This window comes from Acomys minous (assembly GCF_964271855.1).
Source record: "Acomys minous genome assembly, chromosome: 16".
NCBI lineage: Eukaryota > Metazoa > Chordata > Mammalia > Rodentia > Muridae > Acomys > Acomys minous.
In genome coordinates, this window is record NC_140498.1 from 34051407 (window position 1) to 34073922 (window position 22516).

At 42.8% G+C, this 22516-nt stretch overlaps 1 protein-coding gene across 1 annotated transcript in view; it reads left to right on the forward strand.

Annotated features, from left to right (window-relative positions):
* RARS1 (arginyl-tRNA synthetase 1) overlaps positions 1-22504 on the forward strand; it is a 25505-nt gene extending 3001 nt beyond the window's left edge. The window contains exons 3-15 of the mRNA XM_084761213.1: positions 1516-1704; positions 2978-3086; positions 4178-4278; positions 4651-4772; positions 6414-6534; positions 9817-9946; positions 11545-11649; positions 13730-13908; positions 14521-14630; positions 15480-15585; positions 21021-21193; positions 21502-21749; positions 22313-22504. Of these exons, the coding sequence (XP_084617339.1) occupies positions 1516-1704; positions 2978-3086; positions 4178-4278; positions 4651-4772; positions 6414-6534; positions 9817-9946; positions 11545-11649; positions 13730-13908; positions 14521-14630; positions 15480-15585; positions 21021-21193; positions 21502-21749; positions 22313-22422 (1803 nt within the window). The 3' untranslated portion in view covers positions 22423-22504. The remainder of the gene's footprint in view (positions 1-1515; positions 1705-2977; positions 3087-4177; positions 4279-4650; positions 4773-6413; positions 6535-9816; positions 9947-11544; positions 11650-13729; positions 13909-14520; positions 14631-15479; positions 15586-21020; positions 21194-21501; positions 21750-22312) is intronic.
* Positions 22505-22516: the final 12 nt, after the last annotated feature.

The following is a 22516-nucleotide window of genomic DNA, read 5'->3' on the forward strand; positions in this document are numbered from 1 at the left end:
GCACCCAGGAGGCAGAGGCAGGCTATTCTCTGAGTTCAAAGACAGCGCAATCTACACAAAAAGACCCTTTCTCAGAAAAACCAAAACAAAGAATATACCTTGATAGTCTGAGTCAGGAAGACAGTGTATAAATCTTTCATTTTGTAACAGACAGTGATGAGGAGGCTAGGACTTGAGCCCTACATTCCTGTGCACCTGGTTCAGAATTAGTCGCTGACTCACACAAAAGTAAGGATGGCTGTTGCTGTTAACGTTGTGCACTGTTGGTCTTTTGGGAGTTTTGTTGTCATTTTGAGACAGGTTATATAGCCCAGTATGATTGTTCCTCCTGTCTCAGCCTCCTGACTTCGAGGATTTTACATGTGAGCTCTTGGGCCTGGCTTTGATTTTTTTTTTTTTTTTTTTTTTTTTTTTTTTAAGACAGGTTTTGGAACTCAGAGCAGTTCACCTGCCTCTGCCTCCCGAGTGCTGGGATTACAGGTGTGTGCCACCATGCCCGGCTTCTTTTTTTTTTTTTTAATTAATGTAAGATAGTGATTAGTTGGGCTGGGGTGGCTCTATGGCAGAGCCCCTGCTTAATGACCACATCTTAATACACAGGAAGTGTTTTCGTGGTGCTCCATGGAAAGCATCTGTTTACCTGTCCTGTCAGGAGGGCTCTGGGGTTGGCTCCAGGACCTCTGCTAGGCCCGCGCCGTGCTGACAAGCCACATCCCGTCCTTTTCCTCCTTTTTTGAGATGAGGTCTCACTGTGCAACCCTTGTTGGCCTAGATCACTTTCTGTACTGCTGCCTCGTCTGTTTTGATAACATCTTACACGGCAGGTGTGATGCTGGGTGTATCGGAGAGTACCGTGAGTGAAACACTTCTACATTCAGCAGTCCGATGGTAGAGACACAGTTTTGTGAGCTGTAATGAGTGATAATAAGAGTAATTATATCCTGTCTTAAATGAATATGTTCCATTTAAAAGCTGTTGAGAAATAATAAGTGGGGGTCGGCCCAGGGGTTATTTACAGTGAGGGAAAGCCTGTGTTTCTGGTACAGCGCTGTTGCTCTGGGTCCCTTTCTCCTGCCCTGGAAGGGTTGGTTCTGGAGAGACTCCGCAGTTGTTCTGTCCGTTGACTTTTCACTGCCAGTGCTTGGTGTAAAGCAGCTTAGGGCTCACTTCTGTTTTCTTCTAAAAACAAAGACACAAACAGATGAGAGTTTCCCTGTATAGCCCTGGCTGTCCTAGAACTCACTATGTAGACCAGGCTGGCCTTGAACTTACAGAGATCTGCCTGCCTCCGCCTCCAGGATGTTAGGCCTCACTTCTCTTTTCTGTTCAGTCACCACTTTTTACGGTGTCTGTTCTGATAAGGCAAATTCAGGATCACTGGACTGGGCGTGCCCCGGGAATGTCTTAGTCCTGTGGGGCGTCTGAGTATTTCCATCCTGCCTCTGTTCTCTGTATGCAGAAGGTGTGTGTGATGTTCTGCTGCATCACTGAGACACTGCTGTGTTTTTCCTGCAGAGTCTTCAGGCAGAAAAGAGAAGACCAACTAAAAATATGATTAACATCAACAGCCGCCTGCAGGAAGTATTTGGCTGTGCCATTAAGGCTGCATATCCAGACTTGGACAACCCTCCTCTGGTCGTTACACCTAGTCAGCAGCCCAAGTTTGGAGACTACCAATGTAATAGTGCCATGGGCATTTCTCAGGTGATGTATCATTTCTTACAGCTGGCCCTGGTTCACTTGATTCTCTTACATATTGTTATCACTCCTATGAACATGCATAACAGCAAAATCTTGTATCTTTAAGAAAGGGGGAAAATAAAATGGGAGGGGCAGTTTCCACATGGGGCTGGAGTGTAGCTCAAGTGATAGCAGTGTTTGTATTGTTTTATCTTGCTTCTTCCTGCTGTGTTGGTATATATGCTTAATGACATTTGGAAAGTGAAATTAAAGGTTAACAAATTATTGCCAGGCATGCATGGTGACAGATGCTGTGGCTCTCCAAGGGCGGAGCAGGAGAGTGGCCACAAATAAAGGGCATTCGTGTGCTCTTTGTCTGTCTGTGACACAGGGTTTCCCTGTGAAGCCCTGGCTGTCCTGGAACTCACTCTGTAGACCAGGCTGGGCTCAAACTCAAGAGATCTGCCTGCCTCTGCCTCCTGGGTGCTGGGATTAAAGGCCTGCATCACCTTTTCCCTTTTCTGTTTTGGTTTCTTAAGACACAGTTGCTATGTGACCAGGTGCCTTCCTCAGCCCCCAGTACTGGGATTGGTGGCATGTGACACTCTCAGAGCTACATTTTGGTTTTGAGCTGAGGAGTTCCTTACTTGGAATAGCTACATTATCTGACTACATGGCCTGTAACTGTTTCCTACTCTCTGTGTTGATTAGGAAAGGTTTGCTTTTGAGCAGACTTTTTTCTCTAAAGTTCATGTGAGCTTTCTATTGTTGTTTGCTTTTTTTGAGACAAGGTTTCTCTGTGTCTGGCTGTCCTGGACTCACTTTGTAGATCAGGCTGGCCTTGAATGCACAGCGATCCACCTGACTCGACCTCCTGAGTGCTGGGATTAAAGGCGTGCGCCACCATGCCTGGTGGCTTTTGATTTTTGGTTCTATCATCCTAGGTAGTCACAACCACTCAGCTACATCCCCCAAGAGCCTAAGAGCAGCTTATGAGTAGCAGACACTTTCCTGACTTGGAATTAAGAATATGAATGTGCTGGCTTGGGCTTTGCAGCTGTAGGCTTTGTTCTGTCCTTTAAGAGGTGGGGGCGGGGGAGCTGATTTTAATACAGATGTGTGGCTTTGCCATCTTCTGGTGCCTCTTGGCACTAATGATGCTTTGGTTTATCCATTCACAGATGGGGGCTTTTGCTTCTTCATGAGAGTTTTCTAAATTAGCTCATGCTTTGTCAGTAACACATTCTCTCTGAACTTGATACTTGGTGCTAATGAATTCTTTCACATTGTGTTGTAGATGCTCAAAGCAAAGGATCAGAAAGTTAATCCTAGAGAAATCGCTGAAAACATTACTAAACACCTGCCGAACAATGAATATATTGACAAAGTTGAAATTGCCGGTCCTGGTAGGATATGCTATCTATCTTAGTAATTATGTTGCATGATGATAAATGTTTTTTTGAGATTTTTTTTTTGCCTTGGTTTTTGAGACAGGGTTTATCTGTGCAGCCCTTGCTGTCCTGGAATTCACTCTGTAGATCAGACTGCCTTGAACTTGAGATCTGCCTGCCTCTGCCTCCCAAGTGCTGGGATTAAAGGCATGTGCCTCCACCACCTGGCTACTTTTTGAGATTTAAAAAGGGTTAAAATTAGCCGGGCATGGTGCTGCACACCTTTAATCCCTTAATCCCAGCACTCAGGGAGGCAGAGACAGGCAGATCACTGTGAGTTAGAGGCCAGCCTGGTCTACAAAGTGAGTCCAGGACAGTCAAGGCTACACAGAAAAACCCTGTCTCAAAAAAAAAAAACAAAAAAAAAGTTAAAAGTTAAATCTGGGTCTGGGTGTAAAACTCAGTGATAAAGATATTTCTTAACATTATAAGATCTTTGAGCATTATCCTCGCATGGCCACCAAAATTAATTTAAAAAAAAAAAGCCGCCATGCATGGTGGCACACTCCTGTGAGCCCCTCTACTCAGGAGGCAGCATGTCATGTATAGACAGCTCAGGCATTTAATGAGCATCTGTCTCAATTTTGAAATGAAGGATGGGAGTGTTGCTCATTGTTAGGACTTGCCTTAGCATGGGGAAGACCCCAGGTTCAAGCCAAGACCATCTCCCTAGTGACCTGGATTATAAGAGCTACCATTTTGACAGCCTATCCTTGGATGGGTTACTTTGCCTTCCACTGATTCAGACTTTGATCAGAAAGGGGCTGGGTAATGGCTAGTCCTGCAGCAGAAGGGCCTTCTGTGGAAGTCATGGGCTGGAGTAAGCAACAGGTTTTCAGGGCGGGGTGACCATTTGAAATAGATGCTTCAGTGGGTGTTTTCAGAAGGGATTGAGTTACCATCTCGATTGTTGTTAGAATCCTCAAGAGTTTTGCCATGGCTATAAGACACTTCCTGGAGCCAGCATAAATGAAATAGAGAAAATCCTTCAGAGTAACCAGTCATCCAAAATGGGAGGCTGAGCACCTTTTACTGCCCTCTTTTAGGTTTCATTAACGTGCACTTGAGAAAGGATTTTGTGTCAGAACAGTTGACCAATCTCCTAGTAAATGGGGCTCAACTCCCTGCTCTTGGAGAGAATACAAAGGTATGTGTATAATTCTGTACTAATACTTTGGATTTTAACCTGCATGGAAAATGCTATCACTGGGAGTGGCCCTCACTTTATACTGTGATCATGAGTGTAACTGGAAAGTACATTTCTGGTGGTTTTACAATTTTTTAATTTTATTCCATAGGCATTTATGGTTCATAACTGATACTTAATGCAAGTATTGCTGAATAGTATACTTAAATAGTAATTTCTATACATTAATGTGATTCTTTATCAGTTGGTATCCAGTTAGAGCCACAAGAAAATCTAGAATGCATAAATTGCAATCTACACTAATACACTTATCAAGTGTTGGCATGATAAAATATATATATGGCTCCTTTTAAAAATCTTTTTCTGTTTTAGGTTATAGTTGATTTTTCTTCTCCCAACATAGCTAAAGAGATGCATGTTGGCCACCTCCGGTCAACTATCATAGGAGAAAGTTTGTGCCGCCTCTTTGAATTTGCAGGATATGATGTGCTAAGGTATGTTCTCTTGCTTTTGTTTGGACATTGCTATACAAAGTGACATCTTACTTTTGAAGTATTTTTAACATTCTGGCTCAAAAGCTTACTTCTGTTTTGTGGTCACTTACCCAGTATTCCTTAAAAATACCTAGGGCCTGGGAAGCTGGCTGTGGGATTAAAGCACCCACTGCTCTTCTTGAGGACCCCAGTTCCTAAGACCCACGTGGTCTGTAACTGTAACTCCTACTGCCTGTAACTCCTGCTCCAAGGGATCCAATGTTCTTTGCTGGTCTCCACGGGTTCTGTGTGCATGTGCACAAATCCACAATCATATACCTAAACACATAAATAAGAATAAACCTTAGGCTGGGCGGTGGTGGATCGCTGTGAGTTCGAGACCAGCCTGGTCTACAAAGTTAGTCTAGGACAGCCAAGGCTACACAGAGAAACCCTGTCTGGAAAAACCTAAAAAAAAAAAAAAAGAATAAACCTTATAAAACATTTCAACTTCTTTTGCATCCTTTTTGTAGACTTCCATGAAATCAAAGATACATCTCTGTTCATTCCACAGATGCTGGATTGTTGTTGTTTTGTTCTGTTTTGGTTTTTTTAAGAGAGAAGCAGATCTCTGGAGTTTGAGGCTAGCCTAGATTATATAGTGAGTGCAAGGATACCCAGAGCTACCTCATGAGACTTTGTCTTGAAATAACAAAACTAACAAGAAAGAAGGTTTATTTACATTAAATGTCCCTGTGTGCTGTTTCTGTGCACCGTGTGCATGCAGTGCCCATAAAGGCCAGACAATACAAAGGGCGTTGTATCTACCTGGAGCTGTAGTTAGGGGCAATTGTGAAATGCCGTTCTAGGAGCCAAACCTGGATCCTCAACTCCTGGGCCATTTAACCAGCCTCCACCTCCTGAGTGCCTCATATTTAACAAGAACCTACCTTCTGGTAGTCAGAAAGGCCCAAGCAAGAGACGGATGTATTGGGCTTTGTCGGCTACAGTATGAAATTGGGATTTTATTCTGACTAGTGGAGCATTGTGATCCACAAGATTGCTCTGGCAGGAGTGAAGGAGCAAGGCGAGTAAAGGAAGCAAAGTGATAAGCAAGCTGTCCTCTTCTGAGAAGGTCGATAGTTTAGCATTAGGTAAAGGCAGAGAAGGGAGGATGGTACTCATTGGCATTTGGAGCCCTTTATCTTGCATCCCCTACAGTAACTGATTGAAAGCTACATCTTCTTCCTCCTTTCTTTTATTACATATATTTTTTATTAGGGAATGATGCTTATAAGGGTCAGAGAATACCTTACAGGAGTTGGTTGTTTCCTTCCAGGGTTCGAACTCATGTCTTCAGGCTTGGTGGCAATGACTAACATTGGCTCAGCCATAATATTCTTAGTTAGCTATATTATAACACACATTTTACAGCCCAGTGAAATTTTACTCATTCAAAAAAAATTTACTAATTTAGTACGTCTTAAGTTCTTGCCATATCAGGCTGCTATTAGTTGAACAGAACTGAATGAATGTAAGAGCCCTGGCAGGGAGCAATCTGCTACATAAACAACTTTTACTAAGATGGTAGGTTGGCTTCTAATGGAGTATACCTTTCACGTAATCTTAACAATTTTACTTCCTGTTCTCTGATTGTGTTAGGTTAAACCATGTAGGAGATTGGGGGACCCAGTTTGGCATGCTCATCGCTCACCTGCAAGATAAATTTCCAGATTATCTGACAGTTTCACCTCCGATTGGGGATCTTCAGGCCTTTTATAAGGTTTGGCACCATTGTTGTATTATTGTTTGTCTGCCACCCATTTCCCAAAGGAAGTTCAAAACCATATTTGAAGTTACTGTGTACTGAAACAGAATAAAGTGAAAGCTGATAAAATTGTGAATTATTTAACAAATGGGGCTAGAGAGGTGATTTGGTGGTTTAGAGTACATATTGCTGTTTCAAAGGACCTGAGATCTGTTCCCTGCACCACAAGTGGCTCAGAATTGCTTCTAATTAGCTGTAAGGATCTGGTGCCCTCTTCTTGCCTCCAAGGAAACTGCACTCAGGTGCATGACCCACAGAAGGGAGCATACATGTACATAATTTAAAATACAGCCTTTAAGCTGAGCATGGTGGCACATGCCTTTAATCCCAGCACTCAAGAGGCAGAAGCAGGTGGGTCACTATAAATTCGAGGCCAGCCTAGTCTACAAAGTGAGTCTAGGACAGCCAAGGCTACACAGAGAAACCCTGTCTCGAAAAACTGCTTGAAATGTAGCTTGAAAATGCTACATTGCTTTGAGTGAAAATAAAATAAAAGTTGATTCACAAGTTCACTTGCTTAAAAAACTGAATTCCACCCATGGTAGCACATTCCTTTAATCCTGGCAGTCAGGAAACAGGTAGGTTGGACTCTTAGTTTGAAGCCAGCCTGGTCTATAGAGCAAGTTCCAAGACAGCTAAGTCTACACAGAGAGACCCTGTCTCGAAAAACCAAAAGAGAGAGGGGAAAAAGCTTAATTCTTTCTTAGTCCTAGATCCAATCTACTTGTTTTGTGTGCTTGGAAACAGCCACCCTGGGGTCTGTTGCTTTGCTGTCCTCTACCCCTTCGCTTTGTTTATGGGTATAGACTAAAACTGAATTCTCCCACATCACCTGCTGTATACTGTAGTGTAAGTAGGTAAGAGCAGTTTGGTTTTGTATTGTTTTGCTTGGGTTCTTCTGAAATGGGGTCTCTGTAGCCTGAATCGACCTAGAACTCAGTGTCTCCCAGACTGTCCTTCAACTCGTGACAATTCTCCTGCCTCACCCTCTGAGATCTGGGTTTATACATGAGCCACCACACCTGGTCAAAAACAAGTGGTGAGGATTTGGTTTTTTAAATTGATATTTTAAATATTTTGACATTTATTATGTGTATATGTTAGAGCATGTGTCATGGCATGTGAGTAGTGGTCCAAGCACAACTTGTAAGAATCAGTCTTCACCCTGTGTGTGAGTCCTGGGGATTGAACTTTGACCCACTGTGCCATCTCACCAGAGCAGTTTTTAAAAGACAAGCATACCTCTGGGTATAGAGACAAATGTATCCCAACACTCAGGCGCTGGGGCCAGGAGGATCAGGAGTTCAAAGTCGGCTGTCTTAGTGAGTTTGAGTCCAGCCCTGTCTTAAAGGACAAACAAATGAACAGACATTTTGCGTTGTTCACAGTTAACATTTTATTATTTCGTTGTATAGTTACTTTTTTTTTTTTTAACAGTTTTGTGTTTTGAGACAAAGTTTCTCTGTGTAGCCTTGGCTGTCCTGGGCTTGCTTTGTAGACCAGGCTGGCCTCGAACTTGCAGAGATCTGCCTGCCTCTGCCTCTCAACTGCTGGGATTACAGGTTTGTGCCACCATGCCCATATTGTATGGCTACTTTTTAATTTTGTTGTTTGTTTCTCTGTGTAGCCTTGGCTGTCCTAGACTCACTTTGTAGACCAGGCTGGCCTCAAACTCACAGCAATCGCCTGCCTCTGCCTCTGCTTCTGCCTCTGCCTCTGCCTCCCGATGTTTTTTGGTTTTTTGAGACTGGGTTGTATGGTTACTTTTAAGGAAGTTCTGCTGAATTGGTGTACCACAGTTTTTATTCATCTACTATAAAATTTCTGTGGCTCTTTTCCAGAAAGTAGCATTGTATATACAACCTTGTGTTATCAAAGTTGTTTTTCTTATGATAAATAAACCAAGAATTAGATTATTCAATTAAAAAGCAAATATTTGGTTTTAGTGTTTTGTAGTAAAAATTTAAAAACCAGCCAAATAACAATAAATTAAAACATTTGTGAGGCTGGGCGTGGTAGCACACACCTTTAATCCCAGCTTGGGAGGCAGAGGCAGGTGGATTGCTGTGAGTTCGAGGGAAGTGAACTCATATACTTTAGCTTGGTAGCAAGCTCCTTCACCAACTAAACCATCTTACCTGCCCCAGTTGTTCTTGAAAGATGTGTTTGCAAAGAAAGACCAGGAAGCATACCCTATAAGGAGAAAGCATGCACTACCAAAGTAAAAATAAACCACCAAAGGTTTTTATGGGTTTGATCTCGATTTGGGTGTGTAGACCAGGCTGACCTGTGACCTTGGCATTCTGACTTCTTCCAGTGCATTTGAGTTACAGGAGCCACCATGCTCACCTGAGTTTAGGGGTTTTTGTTTGGTTTGGTTTTATTTTGTTGTCGTTTTGTTTTTTGTTTTATTTTGTTTTTTCAAGACAGAGTCTCTGTGTATCCTTGGCTGTCCTGGACTCACTTTGCAGACCAGGCTGGCCTCGAACTCACAGGAATCGGCCTGCCTCTACCTTTAAAGACGTACACCACTACCACCCAGCAAGTTTTGTATTTTTTAAGAAAAAATCATTTCAAGCCAGTTGGTGATGTCACAAGCCTTTAATCCTAGCACTTGGGAAGCAGAGGTGGTGGATCTCAGAGTTCAAGGGCCAGCCTGATCTTCAGAATGAGTTCCAGGATAGCCAGAGCTACGTAGTGAGACCCTGTCTTGAAAAACCAGAAGAACAGAAATTTTTAATCAAATAAATTAATTCTTTAAATAGCTGGTCTGTTTGTCATGTTGATCTGTACCAATTTCTGTTTTTGGGTTTTTAGTTTTGTTTTTTATTTTTGGTTTTGGTTTTTTTGGTTTTGGTTTTGGTTTTTTTGGTTTTGGTTTTTTGTTTGTTTGGTTGGTTGGTATTTTTTGCTTTTGGTTTTTCGAAACAGGGTCTCTCTGGTAGCCCTGGCTGTTCTAAACTCACTTGTAGACCAGGCTGGCCTTCAACTCACAGAGATCCACCTGCCTCTGCCTCCTTAGTGCTGGAATTAAAAGTATTCACCAACCCCAAGCCCAGCTACTCTGTTTTGTTTGTTTGTTTTGTTTTTGATAACTTGAACAGTATTCTTGGCCTCGATGTAGAGCCCTTGTGGTATTCTCCTTGTCTACTTCTTATGGCTTGCGTATATATACAGAAACGAGTACATTCTTCATCTAAAACTGCAGGATAAGAGTTTACAAATTTTTCAAAACAGGAGTCTAAGAAGAGGTTTGATGCTGAAGAGGAATTTAAGAAGCGAGCCTATCAGTGTGTGGTTTTGCTGCAGAGCAAAAACCCAGATATCATGAAAGCTTGGAAGCTCATCTGTGACGTCTCGCGTGAGGGTGAGTCTCTAGGTGCCATTCAGCTAGCTTGAGGATTTTGTTTGGTTTGTATTTTTAAGACTTATTTATAGAGTTTATATATGTGGGTGCTCTATCTGCATATATACCTGCACCCCTTAAGAGGGCATCAGGTGACAATATAGATGGTTGTGAGCCACCATGTGGTTGCTGGGAATTGAACTGGCACCTATGGAAGAGCAGCCAATGCTCTTAGCCTCTGAACCATCTCCCCAGCCCCCAGCTTGAGTTTTTATTTAGGATTGTTACTGGGTTTTTATAATTGGGCAGTTTGTGTGTTTTTGTTTCTTTTTGCCTGTTTCCTTAAACCTCCCATATACTTTTCTAAATTAATAGTGTGAATGCAGGCATGTGCATGCCACGCCTAGCCCACATGGAGGTCAGAGGACAAAGGCAACTGGGGAGGTCTGTTCTCCTTGTACCTTGTTTCAGGCAGGCTCTCTATTGTTTCTGCCATGCTTCATGTTGTGCTCTAGGCTGTTCAGCTCACAGCTCTCCCATCTCACTGTAGCATGCTGGTGTACATATATATGTATATATATATGTACATATATGTTTTAGCATACAGATGCACGCTGCCACATACAAGAATTTACTGTGTAGACTGGGCTAACCTCGAACTCACAGAGATCCACCTGCCTCTGCTTCTGCCTCCAGAGTGCTGAGACTAAAAGCACGTTCCACCATGACCAGCATAAGATTTATTTTAAACTATACATGTGTTTATTTTAAACTATACATGCATTAGTGTTGGTTGGTGGCTGTAGTGACCAGAGAAGGGTGTTGGGTCCCTTGGAACTGGAGGTACAGGCCATTATAAACCTATTGACACAGTGGTGGGAACTGACCTTAGGTCAAGAATGTGCTATCAATTGCTCCAACCCATACATCAGGTTCTTGCATAGCCATGTAAGATCCTAGAATCAAGATCATGTCTTTGGTGGCACTGTTACCTGCTGAGCCATTTCACCAGCCACTTTGGGTTTTGTTTGCTTGCCCTTTTGTTTGTTTTGTTTTGAGACCAGGGCTGTGTGTTCCAGGCTGGCTCTAAACTCATAATGCATCTGCCTCCCATGTGCTGAGATTACAGGCATTTGCTACCGTGTTTGGTTTACAAAATTAATTTAAAGGTCACTTTGACTGGAAAATGAGTGAAAGTAGCCAATAGGTCTTTTTCAAAGATGACTGATTGCTCTGCAACCTAGGTTTTAAAGTATTAAATTGTTGCAGTTAGGAAATACTGTGTCTCTGTTAAGTGAGAAACAAGTCCAGGGTACCAAACTAAAAACAGTAAATGTTTTTGATCATCAATTAAGAAGGGCTTTTTTTGAGACAGGATCTCTTTGCTGAGCCCTAGTGAACACACTTTGTAAACCAGACTGAGCTCGAACTCAGATCAGCCTGCTTCTGCCTCCTGAGTGCTGGGATTAACAGTACATTCACACACACTGTTCTGTATTGTGCATATCAATGTAACTAATTTCTTTTTGTGTTTCAGATAAGGAGTTTTCTGTATGTTGTGGTTTTCCCCCTTTTGCTTAAGTGTTCATTCATTTACTGTGTTTGTTGGTCATTTCTAGAGTTTGGTAAAATCTATGATGCATTGGACGTCACTTTAATAGAGAGAGGAGAGTCCTTCTATCAAGATAGGATGAACGATGTTGTAAAGGAATTTGAAGATAAAGGTAGGTGTTAGGCTCTTTTAACTTGTTTTATTATTGCAAAAATAGAATGGAATGTATACTAACTGTAAAGACCACAAACTCATCACACAACTTCCAAACTTATAGTAAATATGAACTATACCTTATTCTATCCATACACTCTCCATAATTTCAGCTACCACTCTGCCCCTGAAAGAACATGCTCTTAGGCCTGTGTTAAAACTGTAGAATCATTATTCCACCCAGGAAGTAATTCCTTAATTTCTCTGTGTGTCTGTCGGTCTCTGCCTCTATCTGTATATGTCTGTGAGAGTGTGATAGAGACAGGGTCTTGGCTTATAGCCCTGGTTGGCCTGGCATTAAATATGTAGACCAAGATGACCTTGAACACTTAGGAATTGCCCTGCCTTCCCCATGCTGGGATGACAAATCTCCCCTCCCCCAGCCCCCCAATGACATGTATGTTGTACATGCAAGGCTGATGTGTTGTCAGCAATAATGTCTTTTGGGTATGGTTTGGTTTGGTTTTTCAAGACAGGGTTTCCCTGTGTAGCCTTGCCTGTCCTGGACTCGCTTTATAAACCAGGCTGGCTTCGAACTCACAGCGATCCACCTGCCTCTGCCTCCCAAGTGCTGGGATTAAAGGCGTGCGCCACCACCACCCAGCCAGCAATAATGTCTTAGTGCCATCCAATAGACAATTCAAATGTCCCAATGGGATTCATTTTAACTTGTTCATTTGTTCATTCAAATATAGGGTCTATCAATGAAGTAAGTGTTTGAAGTATGTCCAGCTTAATTTTTTAATCATAGGCTTTCCTTCTCAGAGTGTGTCCAATGAAGTTATAGGTTCCCTCCTTTTCCTATGTACTTTTTTCTTGCTCTGTATAACGCTGGCTAGCCTGTAACTTGTACAGACTAGTGTCCCCAAGTTTGTGGCACTCCTCCCCTTTCTGCCTACAAAATACTGGGAGTACAGGCATTACACTACCATACCTGGGTATAGTTCATTCGTTCTTCACTCATTCATTTTGGGTTTTCGTTTTTCAAGACAGGGTTTCTCTGTGTAACAGCACGTTCTCTTGGATTCACTTTGTAAACCAGACTGGCCTTGAACTCATAGATCTGCCTGCCTTTACCAAGTGCTGGGATTCCACACCCGGCCTGAAATTTTTTGGAGTTGTGTGTTTTTTTTTTGTTTTTTTCAAACAGGGTTTCTCTGTGTAGACCAGGCTGGCCTCAAAGTACAAAGATTTGCTTGCTTCTGCCTCCTAAGTGCTGGGATTAAAGGCGCATGCCACTACTACCCGGCTGCAGAGTTTTATTTAATCCATTCCTTATTCCAGAGACTACACCATAATATGTTTAAGCATTTGAAAGGCCTTATTTTCCTTCCAGGGGAAAACTGTGGTTCTACCCAGAAAGCAAAGTACATATGTTCATATTTTGTCTGCTGAGAGGATGTTGTATGAGTTTGGCCAGATGTTGTGTAAGTGTAATCTGGCCTTTATATTTGACCTATGCCAGGAAGTCAGTCCTGGTGTGGCTTTCCAAGATTTCTAGTAGATCATGTGGGGAGTACCATGATGTCCTTAATTATCGTCTTTTAAAATGCCTAGGGCTGGTGAGACAGCTTTGCAGGTAGCCGTACTTGCTGCCAAGCTTGGTGACCTGAGTTAGGTCCCTGGGACCCACGGGGTAGGAAAAAGAGCAGCAGCTAGTTCCCAGAAGGTATCCTCTGGACTCCAGTGTAGTGCATGATCTGCTCACATTCTTTCTCTCTCACACAAAAATATATGTAAAGCTTAACTTAAAAAGTAAAAAAGGGCAGGGGGACCCTAGCCAGGCAGTGGTAGTGAACACCTTTAATCCCAGCACTCGAGAGACAGAGGCAGCGAATCTCTGAGTTCAACACCAGCCTAGTCTATGGAGTATGTTCAAGGACAGCCAAAACTACACACAGAGAAACTCTGTATCAACACATCCCGCCCCGCCCCCCCCCAAAAAAAGTCATAGAGTGGCCAAAGAACAGACTAGGATTCTGCTTCCAGGAGGGCTCTTTTAGAATTGTTAGTCAAGGTTTTTGTTGTTTTATTGCCAGGATTTGTCCAAGTAGATGACGGCAGAAAAATTGTGTTCGTACCTGGGTGTTCCATACCATTAACCATAGTGAAATCAGATGGGGGCTATACTTATGACACGTCTGACCTGGCTGCTATCAAACAGAGACTGTTTGAAGAAAAAGCAGATAAGATTATTTATGTGGTGGACAATGGACAAGTAAGTTTGTAGATTTGTCTAGAGCCTGATTGCATGTGATTTTTTTGTTTGTTTTTCGAGACAGGGTTTCTCTGTGTAGCCTAGGCTGTCCTGAACTCACTTTGTAGACCAGGCTGGCCTCGAACTCACAGCGATCTGCCTGCCTCTGCCTCCCGAGTGCTGGGATTAAAGGCATGCGCCACCACGCCCGCCTTGCATGTGATTTTATTTAAATTAATTGTGACATATATAAATGCATAGAAAAACTATGCTTTATGGAAATACCAAAGCCATGTGACTTTCTTTGTTGTGAAATAAGGTCTCGTGTAGCCATTTGTTTTGGTTTGTTTGCTTTGGTAAGGATCAGATCCTGTGTCTTGCATATGGCAGGCTAAGGTACCCTCATGGCCTCCAGTGCCCAGTAAACACTGGGACACTGTCATGGAGACAGCATAGGCTGGCCCCAACGCTGGCTGCAGAGCTGAGTCTGAGCCTCAACACCTGATTCCCCAGCTCTTAAGCCCTGAGATCACAGGCATCTATCATCGTGCCTGGCCTCTTTAAGACCCGTGTGCAGAAAATGTATTGTAGAGCTAGTAAACTAACAAGCACCATTCTGTTTCCACCCTATAGGCTATGCATTTCCAGGCCATATTTGCTGCTGCTCAGATGATTGGTTGGTATGATCCAAAAGTAACTCGAGTGGCCCACGTTGGATTTGGTGTGGTGCTAGGCGAAGACAAGTAAGTGGACGCTCTGAAGCTGGTCCCCCACGTGGTCCAGCAGGGGCTTCTCCTTAGGCAGACCTAGGGCAGGTTCTCCACTACACTGCACTCAGCCAAGCCACTTTCCCATGTGTAGCTCTCCAGAGAATGTAGCCTCTTAAGGACAGTGTATGGCACTGAAAGAATGCTAGACTGCTATCACACAGCACATCAGGTTACAAAGGGGATTACACGACCACCGAAGATGCCTGGCAGTGAAGTCAGAGCCTTTAGTGCCTTTACCTTCACAGTTACAGACTTGAAAAGGTGCAGGTTGTTGGTATTCCAGTTGAATGTAGGATTTCATTTTTGTTTCAAAGTATGAAGCCTATCAGAGTGACAGTTAATCATGTCCGTGCTTTTTCTGTTTTCCAATCATTTCCATTTGGTCTGGTCTGTTCAGTCTTTGAAACACAAAGGTAAATATATTGGGATGTTTATAGTTGGTATTCATTAACTCAAAGGCACAAAATATTTCTGTTTAAGAGAGCTGCTCAACATGAGTGCTGGGAACTAGACCAGGGTCTTTTGAAAGAGCAGCAAGTTTTCTTTGATGCTGAGCCATCTCTCCAACCCTGTAGGTGTATTTTTATTTCACTACTAAAGTGTTGTAAGGATAGAGTTCCCATTGGGAAAAACAAAAGCCCAGGATGCTTTGAGATGAGAGAGATCAGAAGGGACTTTCTTTGTCACACTTCCCTGATAGAATAGGACCCTGCTGCCTTGGCTGTGTTGCATATGTGGCTAAATGCCTCAAACCTTCATTTTCAAGGATTTTTACACTGAAAAATCTAATTCAGAATTTATGAAACTTTAAACTTATTTTAGGAAGAAGTTTAAAACACGGTCAGGTGAAACTGTGCGCCTTGTGGACCTGCTGGAAGAAGGACTGAAACGGTCCATGGACAAGCTAAAGGAGAAAGAGAGAGACAAGGTAAGGCAAGACCATATTGGCACAGACACCAGAGGGTAAATTTTGGAGTCAGTGCATGTAGGGTGGGCAACTTTAATTAGCCGTGTTCCTGGATGTTACCAAAAGCTCTAAGTCTTCCCCTTTGCTAATGTGGCATTGTGGCTCCACTTTAACTTAATTTTAACATACACATAAATTGAGCTTTATGAAAGTACAAAAGCCACATGCCTTTTGTTGTGGAATAGGATCATATGTAGCCCACGGAGGTCTGAAACTCCCTGGTCATCCCAGGCTTGCCGTCAGCTCCTGATGTTCCCGTGCCTGGGTCCCACACAGTGTCTTTATGCTGTGTATAAATTGTTTAAACATCATCTCACTGTTGTTGGTTTATGGTAAACAAAAAACCATTCAAGATCCCTTCTAGCTTTCTCAGGTATCTAGTGTATTGACAGAGTTACTCCCTGGAACTTTCCATTTTTACTAAGTGTAAAATAATAAGGTCCAGTACTCAGTTTTCAGACTCATCTCTCCACTTCGTCCCCCTGCTCTCGTGCAGTGTTCTGGGTTGTGTGGACTTGTTGAGCTTTTGCAGCAGGGTCAGTGTTGAGCTTACTTCCCAGGTGTTGGCTTCCAGGTGTTGGCTTCACAGGTGTATGCTACTTCAGCTACAATGGACTTTTTTTTTTAAAAGATGTATTTACTTATTACATATACATGTATGTCTGCACACCAGAAGAGGGTCCCAGACCTCACTATATAGATGGCTATAAGCCACCATGTGGTTGCTAGGAATTGAACTCAGGACCTCTGGAAGAACAGACAGTGCTCTTAACCACTGAGCCATCTCTCCAGCCCCTACAATGGTCTTTTAATAATACTGATTTTCAGAATCCATAAACATGCTGTGTCTCTCAGTTTCCTTCACTGCTGTCTCTTTTACCTTTGTATTCTTGTTAACTCGCTGTGTAAATGAGGCTAACCTTGAACTACTTAAATCTTCCAAATGTTTCTGCAGCTGTCATATGGAAAGGTCTTTTTCTTGGTTCCAGACAATTAGGTTCTTACCTGAAGGAAATACAGGTTAGAGACAGGAACATGCTAAGGGTTAGGCCCTTATAAAATGTGAATTCTGTCGGTGTCTGTGCAGGGAAGGTATGCAGCTCTTGAGTGTTGCTATGAAGGTAAAGGAGCACAGGTTACCATGATACTTACTTACCCCTTTAGCTTGTCACCGGGTTGTCCAACTTACACCTGTGTTGTAGACTTTGGATTGGAACTGCACAGAAGAATTTAGGATGCAGGCCGGGCGTGGTGGTGCATGCCTTTAATCCCATCACTTGGGAGGCAGGCATATCCTGTGAGTCTAGGCCAGCCACGGCTACACAGAGAAACCCTGTCTCAAAAAAAGAAAAAATTTAGAATGTGGTATACATTTCAGCGTTTTGCTTGGGTGGCAGGGTAGCATAGGGTCTCACTGTAACCTAGTCTGGCCTTGTACTACAGGCATGACCTATCATCCATAGCTGTAGTTTTTCTTAAGAAAAGCCAGTTTATAAACTGAATTGTATTTGATTGTTCATGTAAGTGTAACAGAAAAGTGGCGGTTACATAGTCATTCTCAGATGGAAAGCCACACCTGTAGCTAAGGTCACTGTAAAGCTGGGACCCTTGGGGGCTGGAGAGATGACTCAGTGGTTAAGAGCACTGACTGCTCTTCCAGAGGTCCTGAGTTCAATTCCCAGCAACCATATGGCTCACACCATCTATAATGTGATCTAACGCCATCAAATCCCAGCATTTACTCAGGACACTGAGATGAGAAGAGCACTGATTCAGGCCAGCCTAGCTTACATATAGCAAGACCAATGCAAAGAAACGAGCAAAAGTTAACATTGAAATAGTCTCTTGCCTCAAGGTTCTAGGTACTAAGATTATAGTCATGTGCCACCACTTCCCAGTTTATACAATGCTGGGGGTAAAACCCAGGGACTTGTGCACGCTAGGCAAGCATTCTTCCAACTGAACCACAGTCTCATAGGTTTTTAATTTGGGAAGATTGCTATTAAGTATAGAGAGTTTAAAGAAGTTACCAAGTCTTCACGTTTTCCATTGATTGAGAAATTATCAGAAACATAGTCTTCAAGACAAAAGACTTACAGAAGCCATGGCTCAAATTTTGATGAGAGTTCAGCAATGAACAAGGAAATTCAGTTTCATTGCATTTTATGATAAGACTTTTAAAGATACCAAAAACATTTATGTAAATGTTACTTAAAACATGTGGAGTACAGCCGTCCATGGTGACAAATACCTGTAATCCCAGCACTCGGGGAGGCTGGGGCATGTGGATCTCTGAGTTCCAGGCCATCCTGTCCCAAGCAAAATTTTGGCTCGGCATGGTTGCACAAGCCTTCAATCCCAGCACTTGGGAGGCAGAGGCGGATGGATCGCTGTGAGTTCAAGGCCAACCTGGTCTACAAAGTGAGTCTAGGACAGCCAAGGCTACACAGAGAAACACTGTCTCAAAAAACCAAAAACAAACAAACAAAAAAAAGGCAAGATTTTGACCTTACTTGTCAGTGCTTCCCAGACATGTCTACCATCAACTGCATTAGGCTTTTATCTGGACAAGATGAAAGCCCACCTTTCGGAATCTCTAGGAACCCAACTGGAAATATGAAAGTCATAGAGTTCTTAAAAAACTTCAGTCCAAAGAAGCTTGCCATAAAAGGTTTAAGATACTTGATCAAAATTTGATCATAGACCATTGAGAAGCAATATCCATCTATTGGGCAGAGTTAGAAGTAATCAAAAGATGTTGATTTTAAAATATTTTGCTTTCTAAACCTTTCAAGTTTGTTCCTAAGTAGTTAGAACAAAATAAAAGTAGCACAGATAACAGGGAATGAGTAGCTGAAAAGACGAGCTCGTGGGACTTCTCAGGTAGCAGTTAAGTACAAACAGGAAAAGCTGTAGTTTGCAGTATAGTTAGATTTTATTAAAGAACTTCTCAAGCTGGGCATGCAGTGTTCACCTGAATTCTAACTCCTAGGAATCTGAGCTACAGAGGATGAGCCTGTCTCAAAAACAAAACATTTTTAGAATTTAGCCAGGCAGTGGTGGCACAGGTCTTTAATCTCAGCATTTGGGAAATAGACAGGTGGCTCTCTGAGTTCAAAGCCTGGTTCACAGAGGAAGATATAGGACAGCCAGAGCTACACAGAGAAGCTCCCCACCCCCACCCCCAAAAAAGACCAATATTTAAAGAAAAGGTCATTTCTTTAAGCAGAATTAGATTCAGGTTCTACATCAATGTATTGAGCATTTCGGCTATTGCCTCCTTAAGATCTTAGGATCTCAGAACATGGGATGGGGCGGCACATCCTGGCCATGCCTTAGCCAGCTTGTTCAGGTCCTTTCTAGCATGCTCAGGCTTTTAAATCCTTCTTCCCACATGATTTTTATTCCTTCCTTAGAAAGTGACTCAGTAGATTGCTTGTCTAGCATGAGTGAAGCCCTGGGTGTGGCCCACTACTGCCTGGCACATACCTGCAGTCCCATCCAGCCTGTAGTAGTGGAGGCGGAGGATCAGGAGTTTGAGACCCTGGCTGGGGGTGGGGAGGGAAATCTGACTTTTACAGAATATTTTTTGTTAAGAGTGTATGCTATAGTTTGGTATGCTATCTTGCTTTACAATTGGGTTTTTTGTTTTGTTTTGTTTTGTTTTGTGACTTGCTATGCGGGTCAGACTGGCCTTAATTTTGTGATGCTTTAAATTACTTGTTTAAACATATGGCAATTGGTTATAAATAGGTATCATTTAAGGTTATTTTCTTGTAAAATAAAATGCTCTAGAAGTTACATTGTATCACTTAATATGTGAAAAGCAATAGACAAACATAGCATTACACTGTCATCTGCTTAGTGGGTAAAATGTATTATCTCACGATCTTAAAGATTGTCACAAGATAGAAAAACATGCTTTAACTGACTCACAGTAAATCCAAAATCAGGGTCATGTATTGAGATGGCTAAAGCTTTAAAATCTACATTGTTGGGTATGGCAGTCCCTGTACTGCTAGCTAGGTTTCTTGTCCGTTAGCTGCCAGTAGTAGAGTTGGACCCTAGGGCCTCACATAGGCCAGAGTTTTGCTGTTTCCAGCCTCACCCCTCCATGTCAGAACTCCAAGTGACTGAATTTAGTAACAAAATTATTGTTTGCTACTTCATGGAAAGGAAACTTTTTGTTTTTGTCTTTGTCTTTGTCTTTGTAAACCAGGCTGGCCTCAAACTCTGAGATCCACCTGCCTCTGCTCCCGAGTGCTGGGATTACAGGTGTGCACCACCATGCCTGGCTGTGAATAGAAAACTTTGTCTAAAAATATTTTGATTCATCTTTTGTGGTGGGAGGGTGAAGCAGTGAGTTAGGGTTACTTATAGGAGCATGGGCAAGTTAACCTTGGCTGTACCACTGCAGAGAGTGCCTCCCTCCCCAGAACTATCAACTCCCCAACTATAGTTGGGGGAGGGGGCGCTGGTGAGCCTTCCCACCACTTCCCTGAGCCTCAGAAAGGGCGATACCAGTGTCCTGTTTAGGGCTGAGCATTAGTCAGTCTTTGCAGTAACTGCCAGGCTTTCAAAAGAAGCTTTTCTGACCAAAGCCAACAACACTAATTATTCTTATAAACCACTACTTACAAGGTAACTTGATGGGCACAGCATGTCCATTTTGCAAAATAGCAGCCAGCCGCTGCTTCTTTAGGACCTGGGGCCTTCCCCCAGCCATGGCTTTGCCTGGGCATACAGTAGCAAACATGCGTCCCTCTTGTGAGCGAGCCTTGAGCCTAAACAGTCATGCTGCTATTGCCCCAGTGAGCACCGCTTACCTGGCAGGGTCAGTAGTGAGCTTGCAGACCCACAGGGAAACAAGACTGTTGATGACAATTCAGCCCCATCTGACTGACTACATCATACCTTCTGGGACCGTCCACCTGGAAAGGAAGGTTCCAGGTCAGCTCTAGCTTGATCTCTGTAGTGTTACTGCATTTCCATTCTCCCAACTTGACTATCTGTTTACTCAGTAGATCACTGTTGACTATTGTAATCAGAACAGAAAGTACTTTGGGGTTTCGTCTTGTTTTTTAAGACAGGGCCTCACTCTTAGCCCCAGCTGGCTGGGCCATGCAGCAGTCCTCCCACGTGTCCATAAGGACTACACCGTTTCCGTCTCCCACCCCTGAAATAGCATGAAGGTAGATATAAATCAGTGAAGTCAACTATAAATAGTCCTCAACATCAGAGCTAATAAATTTATCTTCATTATTTTCTTTGTACAGTGGCCATGTCATTTTGCCTCATTTCCAGTGCTAATTGACAGGAACTCCTTAGTTGCTACAGAATCGCTTTCCTACTCATAAGCCCTGGGTCTTATGCTCTCAAGCATTCTTTTCCCAAAGGTCTTAACTGAAGAGGAGTTGAAAGCAGCTCAGACATCCGTTGCGTATGGCTGCATCAAATATGCTGACCTTTCCCACAATCGCCTCAATGACTACATCTTCTCCTTTGACAAGATGCTGGATGACAGAGGAAACACAGCTGCTTACTTGCTATACGCCTTCACTAGAATCAGGTAGTGATGATTGTTCCAAAATGGTGTTTTTATTGTTTGGCTTTATGAACCATGGTCTTGATTATGTATATATGCATACACATATGTGTATATAGTATGTATACTGTACATCTATATACACAATATGTGTGTCCCAAGCTAGCTTCTGACTTATGATCCTCTGCTTCCCAAGGGGTTAAGTTCAGCTCTACCACACTGACTGTGACTGTTTTAATTGCTGATGTTTTCTGATGAGTCACACTAGATTATGTGGCTTCTGTGTGGAAAGAGTGTATGCATGACCGAAGTGTACTTACCTAATATTTCAGGTCTATTTCTCGTCTGGCCAATATTGACGAAGAGATGCTGCAGAAAGCTGCTCGAGAGACCAAGATAGTTTTGGACCATGAGAAGGAATGGAAACTAGGCCGGTGCATTTTACGATTCCCCGAGATTTTACAGAAAATTTTAGATGACTTATTTCTCCACACACTCTGCGATTATATTTACGAGCTAGCAACTACTTTCACAGAGTTCTATGACAGCTGTTACTGTGTGGAGAAAGATCGACAGACTGGTAAGTGTCTCCGCCACTGTCCATCCTGAGGAAGGGCTGCCACCAGGGTGTCTGCATGGAAACTAAGGCATTTTACAGCAAGCTGTGGTGTTTCTGATGGGCAGTTTGAAATGGGGCTAGTCAAAGCAGAAACAGAATTCTGCCCATTCTGTCTGTTGCTCCACCTTTGGGCAGTACCTTAGGAAATTTGCAGTACAAGCAAGGTGTCTTGAGTGTTGTTGATATGGAAACACCCACTGTCATTGATGTCCTTATGTTAACAAAGGCAAGCCTGAGAACCGAACGGCCCATGGGTGGGTGTCCATCACCAGTGTGCTATGTGTCTCTTTGCATGGGGCTTAGGAAGGCTCTGTAGACTCTGGAGACTGTGAGCATTCTACTTGCAGATTTCATGTGAAAACCATTGAAATCTGTCTTTGTAGTTGAAGGTAATCCTAGTTAGGGCCCAAAATTTTCTATAGGTTGGGCTGCTTACTTTTCAGAAAAAATTTAAAATAACCAGTTATTTAATGACTTTGGAACTGAGAGACATTAATGTCTTTTTTTTTTTTTTTTCTTCCCAGGGAAAGTTTTAAAGGTGAACATGTGGCGGATGCTCCTGTGTGAAGCAGCTGCTGCTGTCATGGCCAAGGGGTTTGATATACTGGGAATAAAGCCCGTCCAAAGGATGTAATTTTACCAAAGTGGCAATTAGTACTATTTGCTTTTTAAACAATCATGTGGACACAAAAGTAGTAAAGGAATTTTCACTACTACCTATGTGAAAT